The sequence below is a fragment of the Lynx rufus genome, unplaced genomic scaffold, assembly GCF_022079265.1.
Source record: "Lynx rufus isolate CCGP_SWC_20201006 ecotype Redwood Valley unplaced genomic scaffold, mLynRuf1.p SCAF_10, whole genome shotgun sequence".
Taxonomy (NCBI): domain Eukaryota; kingdom Metazoa; phylum Chordata; class Mammalia; order Carnivora; family Felidae; genus Lynx; species Lynx rufus.
The window spans coordinates 81711019-81730626 of NW_025814824.1; the positions used below are offsets into that span (position 1 = coordinate 81711019).

The 19608-nt window shown below is 39.3% G+C and overlaps 1 protein-coding gene across 1 annotated transcript; it reads right to left on the bottom strand.

Annotated features, from left to right (window-relative positions):
• Positions 1-8223: 8223 nt before the first annotated feature.
• LOC124503813 (olfactory receptor 1J1) lies at positions 8224-11574 on the bottom strand. The gene is made up of 2 exons (XM_047069102.1): positions 10662-11574; positions 8224-8240 (listed from the first exon to the last, which is right to left on the bottom strand). The coding sequence occupies exons 1-2, from the start codon at positions 11572-11574 to the stop codon at positions 8224-8226; spliced, it is 930 nt and encodes a 309-aa protein (XP_046925058.1).
• Between the last annotated feature and the right edge of the window lie 8034 nt (positions 11575-19608).

Consider the following 19608-nt stretch of genomic DNA (forward strand, 5'->3'; position numbering starts at 1 on the left):
AATAATGACATTTTGGAGAAGGCAAACTATAGAGCCAACAAAAGATCAGTCATTGCCAGGGATCAGGGCTTAATGCAGACAAAGGTAAATGCATAGAGCAAGGGGACTAAAAAAAATTGTTTTAATGTTTATTTATTTTTGAGAGACAGAGAGCGACAGAGTGTGAGCAGGGGAGGGGCAGAGAGAGAGAGAAAGACAGAATCTGAGAGGCTCCAGGCTCTGAGCTGTCAGCACAGAGCCTGACGGGGCTGGAACTCACAAGCCTTGAGATCATGACCTGAGCCAAAGTTGGACGCTTAACCAACTGAGCCACCCAGGCGCTCCGTGAGGGGATTTTTAAAAAGAAAAAAAAAAAAGAACTTTTTTATTTATTAAAGTAGCCCATACTTGACAATGTGTTACATTTTTATATAAAATTTTAAAACTTGACAGATCATAACAACTTTAAATAGGAAGATGGCGGCATAGGAGGACGCTGGGCTCACCGCGTCCTGATGATCACTAAGATTCTACCCACATCTGCCTAAATAACCCAGAAAACCGCCAGAAGACTAGCAGAATGGACTCTCTGGAGCCAAGCATAGACAAGAGGCCCCTGGAAGAGGGCAGGAAGGGCATAGAGGTGATGTGTGCTACACGGACTGGCAGGAGGGAGCCCACCCGGCAAGGCAGAGCTCCCGAGTCTGGCTTGCAAAAGCAGAGGGGCCAGACCACGTGAGTTCTGACAGCCAGCGGGACTTAACATCTGGAATGTTATAAGTCAAGAGCTCTGCTCAGAGAGCGGGAGGGAGAGAGGACACCGGGAGGGAGAGTTGTTGAGCCCGTGAAGACAGACCTCAACTCGGCAGGGAAGAAAGGCACTGGCAAACACCATCTCCCTTGCCCATCCCCCAGCCAAAATCCCAAAGGGAACCAGTTCCCATCACTGAACTTGCTCACACAGCAAAAACTCCCAATGCTGTGCTTCTGTGGATCCATCACTCTGACCGGTCTGCTTACCTCCCTCCCGGTGCTGCACGGCCCCTCCTGCAGGGGGCCACCTATGGCAGAGCAGGCTAAGCCTGCCACTCCCACCCCTGTGCACCTTGCAGATCCACCATGGCTAATATGCCAGATCCCATCAAAGCAGCACCAGAAGCCTGGTAGTGTGCAAGTAGCCCAGACAGGGGCCAAACCACTCCACAGTGAGTCCTGCCCCTGGGAGAGGAGAAGATAAGGTACACCCAGTCTGACTGTGGCCCCAGCGGTGGGCTGGGGGCAGACATCGGGTCTGACTGCGGCCCTGCCCACCAACACAAGTTACTCCAGACAGCACAGGGGAAGTGCTCTGCAGTTCCACTCGATGCCAGGAACTATCCAAAATAATGAAATGGAAGAATTGTCCTCAAAAGAAACTCCAGGAAGTAGCAACAGCTAATGAATTGATCAAAAACAATTTAAGCAATATAACGGAACAAGAATTTAGAATAATAGTCATGAAATTAATCGCTCGGCTTGTAAACAGTATAGAGGACAGAAGAGAATCTATTGCTATAGAGATCAAGGGACTAAGAAATAGTCATGAGGAGCTAAAAATGCAATAAATGAGGCACAAAATAAAATACAGGTGACCACAGCTCGGATTGAAGAGGCAGAGGAGAGAATAGGTGAATTAGAAGATAAAATTATGGAGAGGAAGCTGAGAAAAAGAGAGATAAAAAAAATCCAGGAGTATGAGGGGAGAATTAGAGAACTAAGTGATGAAATGAAATGAAACAATATCTATATAATAGGAATTCCGAAGAGGAAGAGAGAGAGAAGGGGGCTGAAGGTGTACTTGAACAAATCATAGCTGAGAACTTCCCTGATCTGGAGAAGGAAAAAGGCATTGAAATCCAACAGGCACAGAGAACTCCCTTCAGACGTAACTTGAATCGATCTTCTGCACAACATATCATAGTGAAACTGGCAAAATACAAGGATAAAGAGAAAATTCTGAAAGCAGCTAGGGATAAACATGCTCTAACATATAAAGGGAGACTGATAAGACTAGTGGCAGACCTATCTACTGAAACTTGGCAGGCCAGAAAGCAATGGCAGGAAATCTTCAATATGGTAAACAGAAAAAATATGCAGCCGAGAATCCTTTATCCAGCAAGTCTGTCATTCAGAATAGAAGGAGAGATAAAGGTTTTCCCAAACAAACAAAAACTGAAGGAATTCATCACCACTAAACCAGCCCTACAAGAGGTCCTAAGGGGGATTCTGTGAGTGAAATGTTGCAAGGACCACAAAGTACCAGAGACATCACTACAAGCATGAAACCTACAGACATCACAATGACTCTAAACCCATATCTTTATATAATAACACTGAATGTAAATGGACTAAATGCTCCAACCAAAAGACATAGGGTATCAGAATGGATAAAAAAAACAAGACCCATCTATTTGTTGTCTACAAGAGACTCATTTTAGACCTGAGAACACCTTCAGATTGAAAGTGAGGGGATGGAGAACTATCTATCATGCCACTGGAAGTCAAAAGAACGCTGGAGTAGCCATACTTATATCAGACAAAATAGACTTTACATTAAAGGCTGTAACAAGAGATGAAGAAGGGCATTATATAATTATTACAGGGTCTATCCATCAGGAAGAGCTAACAATTATAAATGTCTATGCGCCAAATACGGGAGCCCCCAAATATATAAAATAATCAATCACAAATATAAGCAACCTTATTGATAAGAATGTGGTAATTGCAGGGGACTTTAATACCCCACTTACAACAATGGATAGATCATCTAGACACAGGGTCAATAAAGAAACAGGGCCCTGAATGATACATTGGATCAGATGGACTTGACAGATATACTTAGAACTCTGCTTCCCAAAGCAACAGAATATACTTTATTCTCGAATGCACATGGAACATTCTCCAAGATAGATCACATACTGGGTCACAAAACAGGCCCCTCATAAGTACACAAGAATTGAGATCATACCATGCATACTTTCAGACCACAATGCTATGAAGCTTGAAATCAACCACAGGAAAAGTCTGGAAGACCTCCAAAAGCATGGAGGTTAAAGAACACCCTACTAAAGAATGAATGGGCCAACTGGCAATTAGAGAAGAAATTTAAAAATATATGGAAACAAATGAGGATGAAAATACAACAATCCAAATGCTTTGGGAGGCAGCGAAGGCAGTCCTGAGAGGAAAATACATTGCACTCCAGGCCTATCTCAAGAAACAGGAAAAATCCCAAATACAAAATCTTACAGCACACCTAAAGGAAATAGAAGCAGAACAGCAAAGACACCCCAAACCCAGCAGCAGAAGAAAAACAATAAAGATGAGAGCTGAAATAAACAATATAGAATATAAAAAAACTCTAGAGCAGATCAATGAAACCAAGAGTTGGTTTTTTGAAAAATAAACAAAATTGATAAACCTCTAGAGAGGCTTCTCAAAAAGAAAAGGGAGATGACCCAAATAGATAAAATCACGAATGAAAATGGAATTATGACAACCAATCCCTCAGAAATACAAGCAATTATCAGGGAATACTATGAACAATTATATACCAACAAACTGGACAACCTGGAAGAAATAGACAAATTCCTAAGCACCCACCCACTCCCAAAACTCAAACAGGAAGAAATAGAAAACTTAAACAGACCCATAACCAGCGAAGAAATTGAATCAGTTATCAAAAATCTCCCAACAAATAAGAGTCCAGGACCAGATGGCTTCCCAGGGGAATTCTGCCAGACATTTAAAGCAGAGATAATACCTATCCTTCTCAAGCTGTTACAAAAAATAGAAAGGGAAGGAAAACTTCCAGACTCATTCTATGAAGCCAGCATTCCTTTGATTCCGAAACCAGAGACCCAGCAAAAAAGAGAACTACAGGCCAATATCCCTGATGAATATGGATGCAAAAATTCTCAATAAGATACTAGCAGATCAAATTCAACAGCATATTAAAAGAATTATCCACGATGATCAAGTGGGATTCATTCCTGGGCTGCAGGGCTGGTTCAACTTTCGCAAATCAATCAATGCGATACATAGCATTAATAAAAGAAAAGATAAGAACCATATGATCCTGTCAATTGATGCAGAAAAAGCATTTGACATAATTCAGCACCCTTTCTTAATAAAAACCTTTGAGACAGTCGGGATAAAAGGAACATACTTAAACATCATAAAAGCCATTTATGAAAAGCCCACAGCTAACATCATCCTCAATGGGGAAAAACAGAGCTTCCTCCCTGAGATCAGGAACACGACAGGGATGTCCACTCTCACCGCTGTTGTTTAATATAGTGTTGGAAGTTCTAGCATCAGCAATCAGACAACAAAAGGAAATCAAAGGCATCAAAATTGGCAATGAAGTCAAGTTTCACTTTTTGCAGATGACATGATATTATACATGGAAAACCCAATAACCTCTACCAAAAGTCTGCTAGAACTGATACAGGAATTCAGCAAAGTTGCAGGATAAAAAATCAATGTACAGAAATCAGTTGCATTCTTATACACTAATAATAAAGCAACAGAAAGACAAATAAAGAAACTGATCCCATTCACAATTGCACCAAGAATCACAAAATTCCTAGGAATAAACCTAACCAAAGATAAAAAAGATCTTTATGCTGAAAACTATAGAAAGCTTATGAGGGAAATTGAAGAAGATATAAAGAAATGGAAAAACATTCTGTGCTCATGGATTGGAAGAATAAATATTGTTAAAATATCAATACTACCCAAAGCTATCTACACATTCAATGCAATCCCAATCAGAATTGCACCAGCATTCTTCTTGAAGCTAGAACAAGCAATCCTAAAATTTGTATGGAACTACAAAAGGCCCTGAATAGCCAAAGTAATTTTGAAGAGAAGACCAAAGGGAGAGGCATCACAATCCCAGACTTTAGCCTCTACTACAAAGCTGTAATCATCAAGACAGCATGGTATTGGCACAAAAACAGGCCCAGAGACCAATGGAATAGAACAGAAACCCCAGAATTAGACCATGCAAAAGTATGGCCAACTAATCTTTGACAAAGCAGGAAAGAACATCCAATGGAAAAAAGACAGTCTCTTCAACAAATGGTGCTGGGAGAACTGGACAGTAACATGCAGAAGAATGAAACTAGACCACTTTCTTACACCATTCACAAAAATAAACTCAAAATGGATAAAGGACCTGAATGTGAGACAGGAAATCATCAAAACCTTAGAGGAGAAAGCAGGAAAAAACCTCTCTGACCTCAGCCGCAGCAATTTCTTACTTGACACATCCCCAAAGGCAAGGGAATTAAAAGCAAAAATGAACTATTGGGACCTCATGAAGATAAAAAGCTTCTGCACTGCAAAGGAAACAATCAACAAAACTAAAAGGCAACCAACGGAATGGGAAAAGACATTTGCAAATGACATATCGGACAAAGGGCTAGTATCCAAAATCTATAAAGAGCTCACCAAACTCCACACCTGAAAAACAAATAATCCAGTGAAGAAATGGGCAGAAAACATGAATAGACACTTCTCTAAAGAAGACATCCAGATGGCCAACAGGCACATGAAAAGATTCTCAACGTCTCTCCTTATCAGGCAAATACAAATCAAAACCACACTCAGATACCACCTCTCACCAGTCAGAGTGGCTAAAAGAAACAAACGAGGAGACTATAGATGCTGGCAAGGATGTGGAGAAACGGGAACCCTCTTGCACTGTTGGTGGGAATGCAAACTGGTGCAGCTGCTCTGGAAAACAGCGTGGAATTTCCTCAAAAAATTAAAAACAAATCTACCCTATGACCCAGCAGTAGCACTGCTAGGAATTTACCCAACGGATACAGTAGTACTGATGCATAGGGGCACTTGTACTCTGATGTTTATAGCAGTACTTTCAACAATAGCCAAATTATGGAAAAAGCCTAAATGTCCATCAACTGATGAATGCATAAAGAAATTGTGGTTTTGGGGCGCCTGGGTGGCTCAGTCGGTTAAGCGTCCGACTTTGGCTCAGGTCATGATCTCGCTGTCCGTGGGTTCGAGCCCCGTGTCGGGCTCTGTGCTGACAGCTCAGAGCCTGGAGCCTGTTTCAGATCCTGCATCTCCCTCTTTCTCTGACCCTCCCCTGTTCATGCTCTCTCTCTCTCTCTGTCTCAAAAATAAATAAATGTTAAAAAAAAATAAAAAAAAAAGAAATTGTGGTTTATATACACAATGGAATACTATGTGGCAATGAGAAAGAATGAAATATGGCCTTTTGTAGCAACATGGATGGAACTGGAGAGTGTTATGCTAAGTGAAATAAGTCATACAGAGGAAGACAGATACCATATGTTTTCACTCTTATGTGGATCCTGAGAAACTTAACAGAAGACCATGGGGGAGGGGAAGGAAAAAAAAAAGAGGTTAGAGAGGGAGGGAGCCAAAACATAAGAGACTCTTAAAAACTGAGAACAAACTGAGGGTTGTTGGGGGGTGGGAGGGAGGGGAGGGTGGGTGATGGGTATTGAGGAGGGCACCTTTCGGGATGAGCACTGTGTGTTGTATGGAAACCAATTTGACAATAAATTTCATATTTAAAAAATAAAATAAAAATTTAAAACTTTGTATTCATTCCTTGAAAGTCCTTGAATACATAGAGTTGATTGTTTTTAGTGTTGTTTGAAGTAGATTCATTTCAATGTGTCTCCATATTAATAATGAAGTTTTAAAAATTAATTAATATTTGAAGAGTTCATTCTGTCTCCACTACTCTGCAATAGATGTCCTTGGCTGTAAATGAAAGTATCAATTAGGTAATTTAATCTGCACTCCAAAAAAAAAAGATACAGGTCAATAATGGGTAAATTTTAAGTGAAAGTGTATCAGTAAGAATTTATTCAGGAGAGAAAAACAAAAGTTCTTGCTTATACAACTGTTGCAAGAGGTGAGGAACAGAGGTCAGGGAACTTGCACTTGAAAACTAAAAAGCCCTTGGGGCGCCTGGGTGGCGCAGTCGGTTAAGCGTCCGACTTCAGCCAGGTCACGATCTCGCGGTCTGGGAGTTCGAGCCCCGCGTCAGGCTCTGGGCTGATGGCTCAGAGCCTGGAGCCTGTTTCTGATTCTGTGTCTCCCTCTCTCTCTGCCCCTCCCCCGTTCATGCTCTGTCTCTCTCTGTCCCAAAAATAAATAAACGTTAAAAAAAAAAAAAAAAAAAGAAAACTAAAAAGCCCAAAACTAAAGATTTCAGCCTGAGCATAAAATAGATGGTTTCAAAAGATTAGTGGGCAGTGGCTGCAAATCTCAAGAATCACTGAAAAACTCCTCCAAATGTCTTGGTCTGATGCGTAATGCAGGTGGCTCTTAGCTCAATGGGAAACTACTGTGAAGCTTGTATCTACCCATATTTCTGGCTATAATTACCTCCAGAGAATAATGGTTTCTTCTCTTGCCTTCTAAACTTCTCATGAGTTCCTCTCATTGGAAGACATTAAACATGAACAATACAGAAAAGAAAAATCTGGAAAATGTAGCTTCTAGCCTTGCCACTGCAATTCAGGAAAAGCTTAGAAGTAGGTGTTAATAATGCAAAGTTAGCAATAGTCTAGTTAGTATATGGCATAAGGAGAAGAAAGGGGGGTTGAGTAAGAGTCTGAAAGTGTCCATATGCAAGTCCCAGAATAGGATGAGGGATGCCTGGGACAGAGCCACCCTACATGAGTCCACTTTAGATCAGCGAATGTGCAACGAGCCACAGAAGCACCAGTGAGATCAGCCGAGTCCAGAAAAAACCACCATCCTAAGCTAGATCAGCCAAGCCCCAACCAACCTTCAGATTGATAAGTAGCATAGATGCTTGTTGGTGAATACTTCTGGGCTATTGTGGCCATTTGTCACCCAGCATTTTTTTGTGGCAACTGTAACTGATATACAGGGGTACAAAAAAGCCTTTATATCACAAGGACCAGCGTAAGTAACATCAGTGGAATGCGAAAATGTATTCCTGCTATAGAAGTGAGGAGGAAGGAGTAAATATTCTTTCAAACAATAATTCAGTATATCACACTTAATACCTGGGATGTTGAATACCTACTACTCAGGAAGTGACATTTTTTTTCTGCTATTCTTTGAAATTTCATTTATTTGAGGGTTGTTTTTCTCCTCTGCTGAATAAAAACTCTTATGGATCCCATAAATTCTTTTCTAACCTTTAGATATTAAAAAGGGTAAGGATTACTTTCTGCCACAAACATGTCTCAATTCTATAGTTAAATTTCCTGGAGGGGTTATGGGAGGGCGGATGGGCTAAATGGGTAAGGGGCATTAAGGAATCTACTCCTGAAATCATTGTTGCACTATATGCTAACTAATTTGGATGTAAATTAAAAAATAAAATTAAAATTAAAAAAAATTTCCTCATTGGATTCAGGCAGGCAAGAATCTGAAGTTCTGAAAGGAGTCATAATGGTAGATTATCTCCCCCCCCCCCCGCCCCCCACCCCATCATTTTTCTGAAATCTAGTTGCAGTTGCTGAATCCACCCTCTGGGATAAAGCTTCAAAGAAAGAATGAACAAAGGGTGACAGTAATATGCTCCTTTGGTTGCTACCATATTAAAAAGGTTTTGACTTCTTTTGACCTGGATGATGGTTAGAACAGACTCATTCTCTTGTCCCTTCTGGGCCAGCAGACATTCAGAGTCTCCCAGGCTGCCTTCACACACATCCTCTGTGATATAACAAAAGTATATTTCTTCCTGTAATTGTTTCCCCTCAGAGCCTCTGGTTTTGTGGTTGTGCATTCCCTACAGATCTCTTCTTCTCTCTTCAAGTTTCCTAGACTTGGTCATGGGTTTTCTTGGGGAGACATGAAAATGGCTTCACATCAGTTTTCTCTCTCACATAACTCACCTATAGTCCATAGGAAACTTTTTCTTAATTGAAGTATAATTGACAAATTATGTTACATTAGTTTTGGGCATACAGCATAGTGATTCCACAGGCAGGAAACATTTTTGCTTTTATTGACCCACCATGAAAAGAAGTGAAGGGTATTTCCCCAAAACATAATTCGATTTCATAAATCAATTCCCCCTCTTTCCCTGTTTCATTTTTCCTATTGCTATCATTCTCATCCAAATGAGAGAGATATATAAGACTCTCTAAATGGCTCTTTTCAAGCTTCTGCCAGTAAGCTTGAAGTGAGGAGGAAAGCACCCTCTTCTCTGTTGCGAGAATTTGGGGTTCACTGTGCAGCCTTCTAAAAAAAACCCACCATCACTTTATGAGAACCTCTCATCTCTAGCTCTTAGCACTTTTTAGATCCATATCCGGGTTAAGAGGCTGATGAGTTATGAAACTGAGTACTGGGCATTTCCTATAAACATCTTCATTTTGTGTGTTACAACTCACTTTGGCATCTGGAGTCTATGGAATCTTGGTACCTCAGCTGAAACTTCCGGTTTAATATCCTGCACACGCTACTCCCTCTTCCTGTCATTGCCAGGACAAGATAGAGCTTTGTGTGTTTGGATAATTCTGATTTGTTAAGTCTCAGGTAAAGCAACACCTTCCCTGGGAAGTCTTTCATATTCTCTCACACTAATTGTTTCCCCCCAAGACACAGCATTCCATATAAACAATTACATTCCTTGCCATGCTGAATCACTCTGGAGTCAGACAGCCAAGATTCAAATCTTCCTTCACTAACTGTGATGTTAAGATGCTTTTGAACATGAACTTTCTAAAAGTATCTCTTTCTTAAATTAAAAAAAAATTACATCCAAGTTAGTTAGCATATAGTGCAACAATGATTTCAGATTCCTTAATGCCCCTTACCCATTTAGCCCATCCCCCCTCCCACAACCCCTCCAGTAACCCTCTGTTGTTCTCCATATTTAAGAGTCTCTTATGTTTTGTCCCCTCCTTGTTTTTATATTATTTTTGCTTCCCTTCCCTTATGTTCATCTGTTCAAAGTATCTCTTTGAGCATGAGTTTTCTCAAAATATCTCTTAGGGTTGTTGTCAGAATTAAATTAGATGACCCTAATGCATAGATTAGGCTCTTAAACCAGTATCTGAGACAACTGAGGTGACATTTATTTTGTTGCTGAATACCTGTGTGTGTTTGGAAAGAAAGAATATGTGGTCTGTATTCCTGAAGGACAAGCAAGCAGTGTGTTAATTACTATGTAAGAAAAGTAAAATTTACTATGTTCTTCTTGGAAGTTCTAGAAGGGCTCAAGGTCCCTGAATACCCGGATGTCTGAGTGAAGGAGACATATCATCACCAAAATGGAAAATTCCTTAGAAATTGATGCATAAAAGACCAAATATATTTTATAATAATCTGAAAATCTGAGGAAAGCCCAGCTCTGATAGCTCCCATTTGATGATACCAGCCAAAGAGATACAGCATCTTCAAAGTATTTTCCAATCCCATCATCCAAGAAAAGAACAAAGTAAGTCCTATAAAGTACATCTAATTTTACTATTCTCCCTAACAGATGTAAGGATAATGTCAGCAAAGCATTTCTCAGTGACAGTGTGGAAGGAAGACAGGAGAGCTATATTTACAATAATTTGTGTTTATGTGTAATTGAAGAAATAAGATAATATGTATATTTTAAAAGAAAAGTAAGTATCAGGTGGAAGAATATGTTTTATTACTCAAGACTTTTCTCAAGGCCCCTTTCATGTCTTTATTTCTCAGGCTGTAAATGAAAGGGTTCAACATGGGGGTGACCACTGTGTACATCAAGGAAGCAATTAGGTTTTTGTTATTGGTGTTGTTGGATGAGGGAAGAAAATATAGGCCAATAATTGCCCCATAATAGAGAGTCACTACTGAGAGATGTGATCCACAAGTGGACAAGGCTTTGCAGATGCCCTTGGTAGAAGGAACCCGGAGGATGGTGGCCCCAATATGGCCGTAAGAAACCACAATGCATAAGAATGGAAGCATAATGGCTGTTAATCCTGCAGTAAAGATCACCAATTGGTTGAGGGAAGTGTCTGAGCAGGACAATTTGAGCAAGGCAGCAAGGTCACAGAAGAAGTGGGGGATGGTGTGGTCAGCACAGAAGGACAGCTGGGCTAGGAGAAGGGTATGCAAAAGAGCACAAGCACAAGCAATGACCCAGGATCCAGCCACTAGCATGACACAGATGCTCTGACTCATGACGATGGTATAATGCAGAGGGTGACAGATGGCCACATACCTGTCATAGGCCATTGAAGTGATCAAGAAACTGTCTAAATCAGCGCAAAATATGAAGAAATATGTCTGTGAAATGCATCCTTCATAGGAGATGGATTTGTACTTAGCATGCATGTTCATCAGCATCTTTGGGACAGTGACAGAGGAAAAGGAAACATCAGTGAAGGCCAAGTGGCTGAGGAAGAAGTACATGGGGGTGTGGAGGCGAGAGTCCAGCCTGATGAGCAGGATGATGAGCAGGTTCCCCAGCACCGTGGTCAGGTACATGCCCAGGAACAGGGCGAAGAACATGGCCTGTTGCTCTGGCCGGATGGGGAGCCCCAGGAGGAGAAACTCGGACACGCTGCTCTGGTTCTCCCTCCTCATACTGGTACATCAGCTGAAGGGGACGGGTGGGGAAAGTTGAAAAGAGAATGTGGAATGTTTCTGGATAAAAAAGTGATCATTGTGGCATAGTATAGTAGAGATGTTCTTTTGATTTAGGGAAGGTTTTCATTTATATTTTCTTACATTTTAGGCATATTTTGCTGGATAAATGTAGAAAATGTGTACCTTTAGGATATACAACCACTTACTTTTTTTTCTCAATTTGGTGCCAGTCTCTGCAAATGATAATACTAACAGTTAATATTTATTGAATGTTGTCCTTTATGCACGGTGTGAATAGCTACATGTAGCAACTGATTCAATAGTCTTACATATATGAGCTAGGTAGGTACCATTGTTATTTCCTCTTTTCAGATGGGCTAGCTGAGGCAGACAGTGTCACAATCACTGAGGTAGAAGATTACCAGCTGGGATTTGGACCCAAACATTGTGACTCCAGAGTTTGTTCTCTGGGAGCAAAACAAATTACTTGACATCAGAAATCTCATTGCCCTTCATAATTTTGTGTGTTGTGATCTGTTTAATTCTGCATCCTCTACTTCTGGACACATTCCATGATTATTGATTTGTTCCTTGGCTGTAGACCCAAAATCTATCATAGAATAATAGAAATTTGTTGTTCAAGTGAAAGATGTCACATCCAGTTAAATTAATCACAGCAGCCTCTTAAGAAACTTACAACAGGTCTTGTTCAAGATCCGGGTTTCATCCTAATAATCCTGGAATCCAGTGTTATTTAGCTGCCACATAGCATCACATTTAACAAAGCACAATAAAAATCTAAAAATAATTTTTAAAAGGAATTATCTTTTCAGTGTCTCCAAAATAGCCTGTAAGAGATTGATTTCCTAACCCAAATCAATATTTATCATAATACCTACATATTTTTTAAAAGAAAAGGCAGGGATTCACTATAACATTTCAAAGATTATTGTAAAAGTATATTGACTGCAACAAAAAATGTACTTTTACAAAGATAAACTAATAAAACAGTGGATGAAAATAGAGAGCCTAGAAACAGATGAGTTTATGAGGACTTGGCCTCACCATTGCTTTGCCAACCAGATTTAGAAGGCAACCATGTTCCACCAGTCCTGGTTCCCCCAACCCCATATGAGTGAAAAGAAGAGTGTAGTCATGAACCAGTTTAATCTAGTAGGTGAAAATTTATGTCGAATGATAACTTTCAATGGCAACAGCAAAGTAGTTAATTGGCTCCCCAGAATGTCTGGAACCAGATATCAAATCAGAATATTTATGAATGCTTTTCCATTAGGTCTCCCAGAAATAGGTGAAAGGTAGTTGACTACTTAGTTCTAGAGGCAGATCTTTATGCACAGATTCCAGCACTTTGGACCCAACCCTGACCCCACAGTCTTCATGGATTGTGGAAAATGAGTGATGGAACACTCTCTCTAATTTACTTGAAATTTTTCAAATCATCTAGGTCAGTTTTTCTTGGGGGAACATGCAAAACTATACCTATGTAGTGTGATTTCCAGACCAACATTGAGACTTCCATATCCCCATCCAAAATATCACCCTCAATAGGCTGCTGGTACTCGAAATTCTTTCAGCAAGAGATAAAAGGTTTTAAGTTCCCGACTAAAGTAAATATTCCTGGACAAGAAAGCCCTATGGCCAACCCTCTCACTGAGATGGGCTGGCTGGGAACCATTCATATTCAGGGACCAGGTTTGGATGGCAGAACAAGAGCACTGACCTCCTCAGACAAAATGAGGAGGGGAGAGGGTTGGAGATTACAGGCAGAATGAAAGTAGAGGTCGCAGACACAGAACAAATTTACCATCTTTGCAATTTGGCTGCTATAAGGCTAAAAATAGTCACATTGTTAATAAAATCTGATTGAGCACCTAATGTGCACCAGGTGCTTTTCAAATACTGTTCATTTCTTCCCACAACCTTTCAGCATAGACATCCAGATCCTCATTTTAGAGAAAAGAACACTGGAACTCAGTGATGAAACTTGTCTGATGTTACATAGCACTAGTATTTGGTAAATCTGAGACTAGATCCCAGGTCTCTATAGCTGCAAAGACTATTTGTTCATACTATATTACATGCCTTCATTAATTACATCCTTGAGTAGGACAGTACTTGCTGTCTGAGAGCACTCAAGAATTTTAGGAAGCAAATCAGGAGGCTTGAAGATTAATGGAAATCTATGGCTTCAAGATATGTGTCTAGATGGTAATATTAATAATAATATTATTATAGCAATCATTCATTAATCACATATTTATTGTGTGAATAATAATATGTCAGTTACTGTGACATGTACTTTATATCATCTCAGCCTAAAAGGACCACAAAAAGGGCATTATTCTCATTTAACTAGTTGGAAACTAGGGCTTGGAGAGTGTAAGTAGTTTGCCTAAAATCATTCAGAGTGAAAGTTATGGACAGATCATTAAATTCCAGATTTATCTGATTTCAAACCTATGTTCCTAACCACCATGCTCTATTGCCTCTAGCAGAGCATGGTTTGATGAAAAAGAGACATCTGGATATGTGCTCCTCATTAAGGATAAGGTGGGATATGTAATTTCCCCAAGCCTTTGGATGGATGTATCGCCTCAGTCCTTAATCAGATGATCAAAAGCAAATAGACTAGAATACCAGCTACAGTATCTACAAAGATAACCCATCATAGAGTGAATTTCTTAGGGCTCCAGGACAAAAGCAGATCAGATATTGGTCAATGTTTTTCATAGAATACCTAATTTCTATCAGTAAGTGAAAAAAGTTAAGGCAACTGTGGTAAACATCCATTGGAAGTAATACCAAATAGCCAGTAAAATGAGTTAACAAAAAGCTTATGATATAATTTTTGAATATTGGAACATAACAGAAAATTGTATGTAGGCATATTTAAAACTATTCGCAAAACAATGCAGATTACATTATTATTTTTTCTAACCTGGGAAGTTTTGCTCATTGTTTAAATGCATGCCATATATTCAGCAAAACTGTAAGAGATAACATTTTCCTACAAAGAAAGTACAAACCTCCAAGGAATTATAATTATTATGTTCACCTAAGTTACTTAAGATGACACAACATAATTATTAAAGTGCTTGGCAAAAGTAGATTTCTGTAGTAGACCACTCACACACAAACCCACCCACCCACCCACCCACACACACACATTTATTGGGGAATGAAGTGTATAAGCCCTACCCTCACCGAGCTCCAGAGTGATAACTTCAAAGACTGTCAGCTCCAGGATGTGAACTAATTTTTCATTTTCTCTACAGAAGATTTAGATTTGGCACAGGAAAAAAAGGCACAAGCTCAACCCTCAAGTGAGAAGGAGGTATTCTCTCTCTCTCTCTCTCTCTCTCTCTTTTTACCAGATCCAAGGCAACAACATTTTTATTAGCCAGGTTGAGAACCAGGGGACCAAAGCCACAGATATCTGGTGTTGGACAATTTGGGAATAATTACTGCATTTCCCTTAGCCATTCCCAGTGGAGATGTGCTTTTGCCAGATACTCAAGGTAGTCAACTCCTTTGGGAATATAAATAAGGATTCATTTGTGGATTCATTTATTTTTAAAGAATTTTCACATCCCTAAGCTCATTTAACGCTTTAAATAATTCTTGAAGTAGATAGCATTTCCCCCCACTTTATTGTATTTGAGAGTGGCTCAAAAAATGGCCAAATGAGGATTGAAACTCAACCACATTAACTTCAAACCTAAAGTCTAGTTCCAGTCCACCATGACACCTCTCTTATAATAGCAGGCTCTGTATCATATGGACTCCTTCCTTATCACATTTAATCTGGAAATTGGAAGAGAGTTGCTACTAGTCCCTGGGAAATAAAAACATTTATCAAGGAATAGTTAGGCTTATGTTTCTCAGAAATAGAGATTTTTTTTCTTTTGAAAAAAGAAAAAGAAAAAGGTGGGTTTTTTTTGAAACATGTAAATGCATGCAGAATTTTTTTTTTGGCCAGTTATGACACATAATAGTTGGCATATGCTCAGTGTTCAAAATATACTTTTTAACCATGAGTGTGAGAAGTCTTTAGAAACCTATTCCATTCAGATTGTCAAAATTAGAAAAGAGACACAGAATCAAGTGGAATGGATAGCATTTTACTCAATTTTTTCAATAATTCATTTATTTATTCATAAAAATGTGCTACTCCTATGTGGCAAGAATTTTATGAGATACGGTGAGTAAAGATTTGAAAACACAGTTGTTGTTTTTTTCTCTTAAAGAGCTCCCAATCTACGGGGCAGGACAGACAGAACACTGTGTCAAATGTTGTAATGAAGGTGAGTGTTGAGTGCCACAGAAGCACAGAGGAGGGGTATCAGACTCAAATTTAACAGGTCCAGCAAGGTAGGCTCTGGGAAGTTACTAGTCAGCAGAGACCCAAGACAATTCAAACAAGCAAAAGGTGACATGGACAGCATAGAGACAGAGCATTTCAGAGGGAGAAGAAAAAAAAAACAAAGGAAGAGGAGACAACCTGCAGAAAAGAGAGATGACACGTTTGGGAAACTATTATCAGGGAAATTAGATTAGCTGAAATATATGCTTCAACAAGGGGAAGAGGTTCAGGATGAGGCTTAAGAAATTAGCAGGCATGAATCAGTCATGCAGAACCTTGGAAGACATGATGAACAATCTACACTTTATCCAAAAGCAAAGTAAGAGCCATGGAAGAATTTGATAAGAATATTGACCATGTCATATTAAAAACTATCACAATAGGTGAAGAATGGATAGTAAGCATGTGTTTGCAGCAGCTGGAGGGGATGCTGGAAAGGCAAGGATGAAGTGATGGGATGCAAGGCCAGAAGCAAGGAGACTAGTTACAAAGTGGTCACAGCTGGTTAGATGGGAGGTTATGAAAGTCTATCTAAGAGAGACAATGGAATTGGAGAAAACTACATGGATTTAAGTCTCCTTCAGGGTCAGAATCTAAAAAATACGGTAATTCTAATGTGAATTGATTTTGATAGACTATAGAAAATTAAGAAAATGAAGGTGTTTAAAACCTCTCTAAATTTGTGGCTTGGACAGCAGGTTGTATAGCTGAGTTATTTACTAAGATATAGGACATATAAAGAAAAACATACTTGAGAAGTTTTTAACACACTGAGTGTGAAGTACCTATGGGTCAGAAATTCAGGGGGCAGGTGGATATATTTTGGAGATTGAAATTCATGGGATGTCAATATACAAAAACATGAGATTGCCTAAAAAGAAATGAAAAGAATAAGAAGAGTTGAGGGAAAAAAATCAAGATTAGAAAGACCCCGAATAGCCAAAGCAATCTTGCAAAAGAAAACCAAAGCAGGAAGCATCACAATCCCAGACTTTAAGCTATACTACAAAGCTGTAATCATCAAGACAGTATGGTACTGGCACAAGACCCAACACTCAGATCAATGGAACAGAATAGAGAACCCAGAAATGGACACACAAACGTATGACCAACTAATCTTTGACAAAGCAAGAAAGAATATCCAATGGAATAAAGACAGTCTCTTCAGCAAGTGGTGCTAGGAAAACTGGACAGCGACATGCAGAAGAATGAACCTGGACCACTTTCTTACACCATACACAAAAATAAACTCAAAATGGATGAAAGACCTCAATGTAAGACAGGAAGCCATCAAAATCCTCAAGGAGAAAGCAGGCAAAAACCTCTTTGATCTTGACTGCAGCAACTTCCTACTCAACACGTCTCTGGAGGCAAGGGAAACAAAAGCAAAAATGAACTAGTGAGACCTCATCAAAATAAAAAGCTTCTGCACAGCGAAGGAAACAATCAGCAAAACTAAAAGGCAACTGACAGAATGGGAGAAGATATTTGCAAATGACATATCAGAAAAAGGGTTAGTATCCAAAATCTATAAAGAACTTATCAAACTCAACACCCGAAAAACAAATAATCCAGTGAAGAAATGGGCAAAAGACATGAATAGACAGTTCTCCAAGGAAGACATCCAGATGGCCAACTGACGCATGAAAAGATGCTCAACATCACTCATCATCAGGGAAATGCAAATCAAAAGCACAATGAGATACCACCTTATACCTGTCAGAATGGCTAGCATTAACAACTCAGGCAACAACAGATGTGGGCGAGGATGCGGAGAAAGAGGATCTCTTTTGCCTTGTTGGTGGGAATGCAAGCTGGTGCAGCCACTCTGGAAAACAGTATGGAGGTTCCTCAAAAAACTAAAAATATAACTACCCTACGACCCAGCAATTGCACAACTAGGCATTTATCCAAGGGATATAGGTGTGCTGTTTCGAAGGGACACATGCACCCCCATGTTTATAGCAGCACTATCAACAGTAGCCAAAGTATGGAAAGAGACCAATGGATGACATGGATGGATAAAGATGTGGTGTGTGTGTATACATATATATATATATATATATATATATATATGTATACACACACACACACACACACACAAAGGAGTATTACTCAGCAATCAAAAAGAATGAAATCTTGCCATTTGCAACTACGTGGATGGAACTGGAGGGTATTATGCTAAGTGAAATTAGTCAGTCAGGGAAAGACAAAAATAATATGACTTCACTCATATGAGGATTTTAAGAGACAAAACAGATGAACATAAGGGAAGGGAAACAAAAATAATATAAAAACAGGGAGGGGGACAAAACAGAAGAGACTCATAAATATGGAGAACAAACTGAGAGTTACTGGTGGGATTGTGGGAGGGCGGATGGGCTAAATGGGTAAGGGGCACTAAGGAATCTACTCTTGAAATCATTGTTGCACTATATACTAACTAATATGGATGTACATTTCAAAAAAAAATAAAAAATAAAATTAAAAAAAAGAACTCATTTCACATACATACTCTTATTCTATAGGATGATTTCCACAAACATTAAACATCATGTACTTGTATCCTAAAGCTTATTCTAAAATGTATTACAATATAATTTATATGATCATTAATCTATTTTAATAAAAATACATTCCAGATTAAAAAAAATTCAAAATTAGAGAAGAGAGAAAGAGGGACGGAGTGGGGAGAGAGGGAAAGAAAAGTGATGGAAGGGAAGAGAACAGGGCTGAAGACAGACCATAGTGAACACTGACAATCAGGGAAATAACAGAGAAATAGTGTCCCCAAAGGGCATCAAACAACCAGAGACATAGAAGGAAAAAGTGTGGGACCACAGAAGCTAAGAGAAGAGAAGGTTAAGCGTTGAAAATCACCCATTGAATTTAGGAATAAGAAGGATTTTGGTGATGTAATGTCAGTGAGTGTAGGGGACAGAATCTAGATTACAATGAATTGAGTAATAAATGGAAAGTGTGAAGTCCAGAAGGTGGCTAGTTGTATTGATCCAACAAAGAAGCTTTGTTAGATGGGTAGGTTGGAAAGCCACTGAGGCAAAGCCTTGGGCATATTTGTAGGAGACTCAGAAAACATGAGATCAATCATGGAGAGGTAACAGAATGAAGACAAAAGAAATTTGGGAGAAAAATGGGTAGGAACAGAGACTGGGTAGATTTATGAGTCAGTGATTCTAAATAATGAGTAGAGGGGAAATACAGCAAAGAATTCAATGTTCAAATTTAATATTTGATAGGTAAAGCAGTTCCAAGTCTTCCTAATATGGCGGTGGGAAGAGACTGGCTAAAGTGCAATAGACATCAAGATCATTTAAAGATGAGATCAAAGAATAAAAAAGTCACGTTTTTGAGTAATTCATTCATGCAGATGCTGAAGGCACCCAGTTGACAGCTTATTTGGAGAGGTGAAGTAAACAGATCTAGGTACCAAAATCTGTCACAAAATAAGAGTCATTAGAGTTTGGTAGTTGGTGGTGTAGGTTTTGACATGTGACAGTTTCTACTCTATGCCCAGTACTTTTTCAAGTACTTTGAAAAAGCTTTCTTCAGAGTTGGATCAGAAAGATATCTAATTACAGTATAATTCAAAAAGATAAGTAGTTACAGTCCAGTTTCCATCCAAAAGG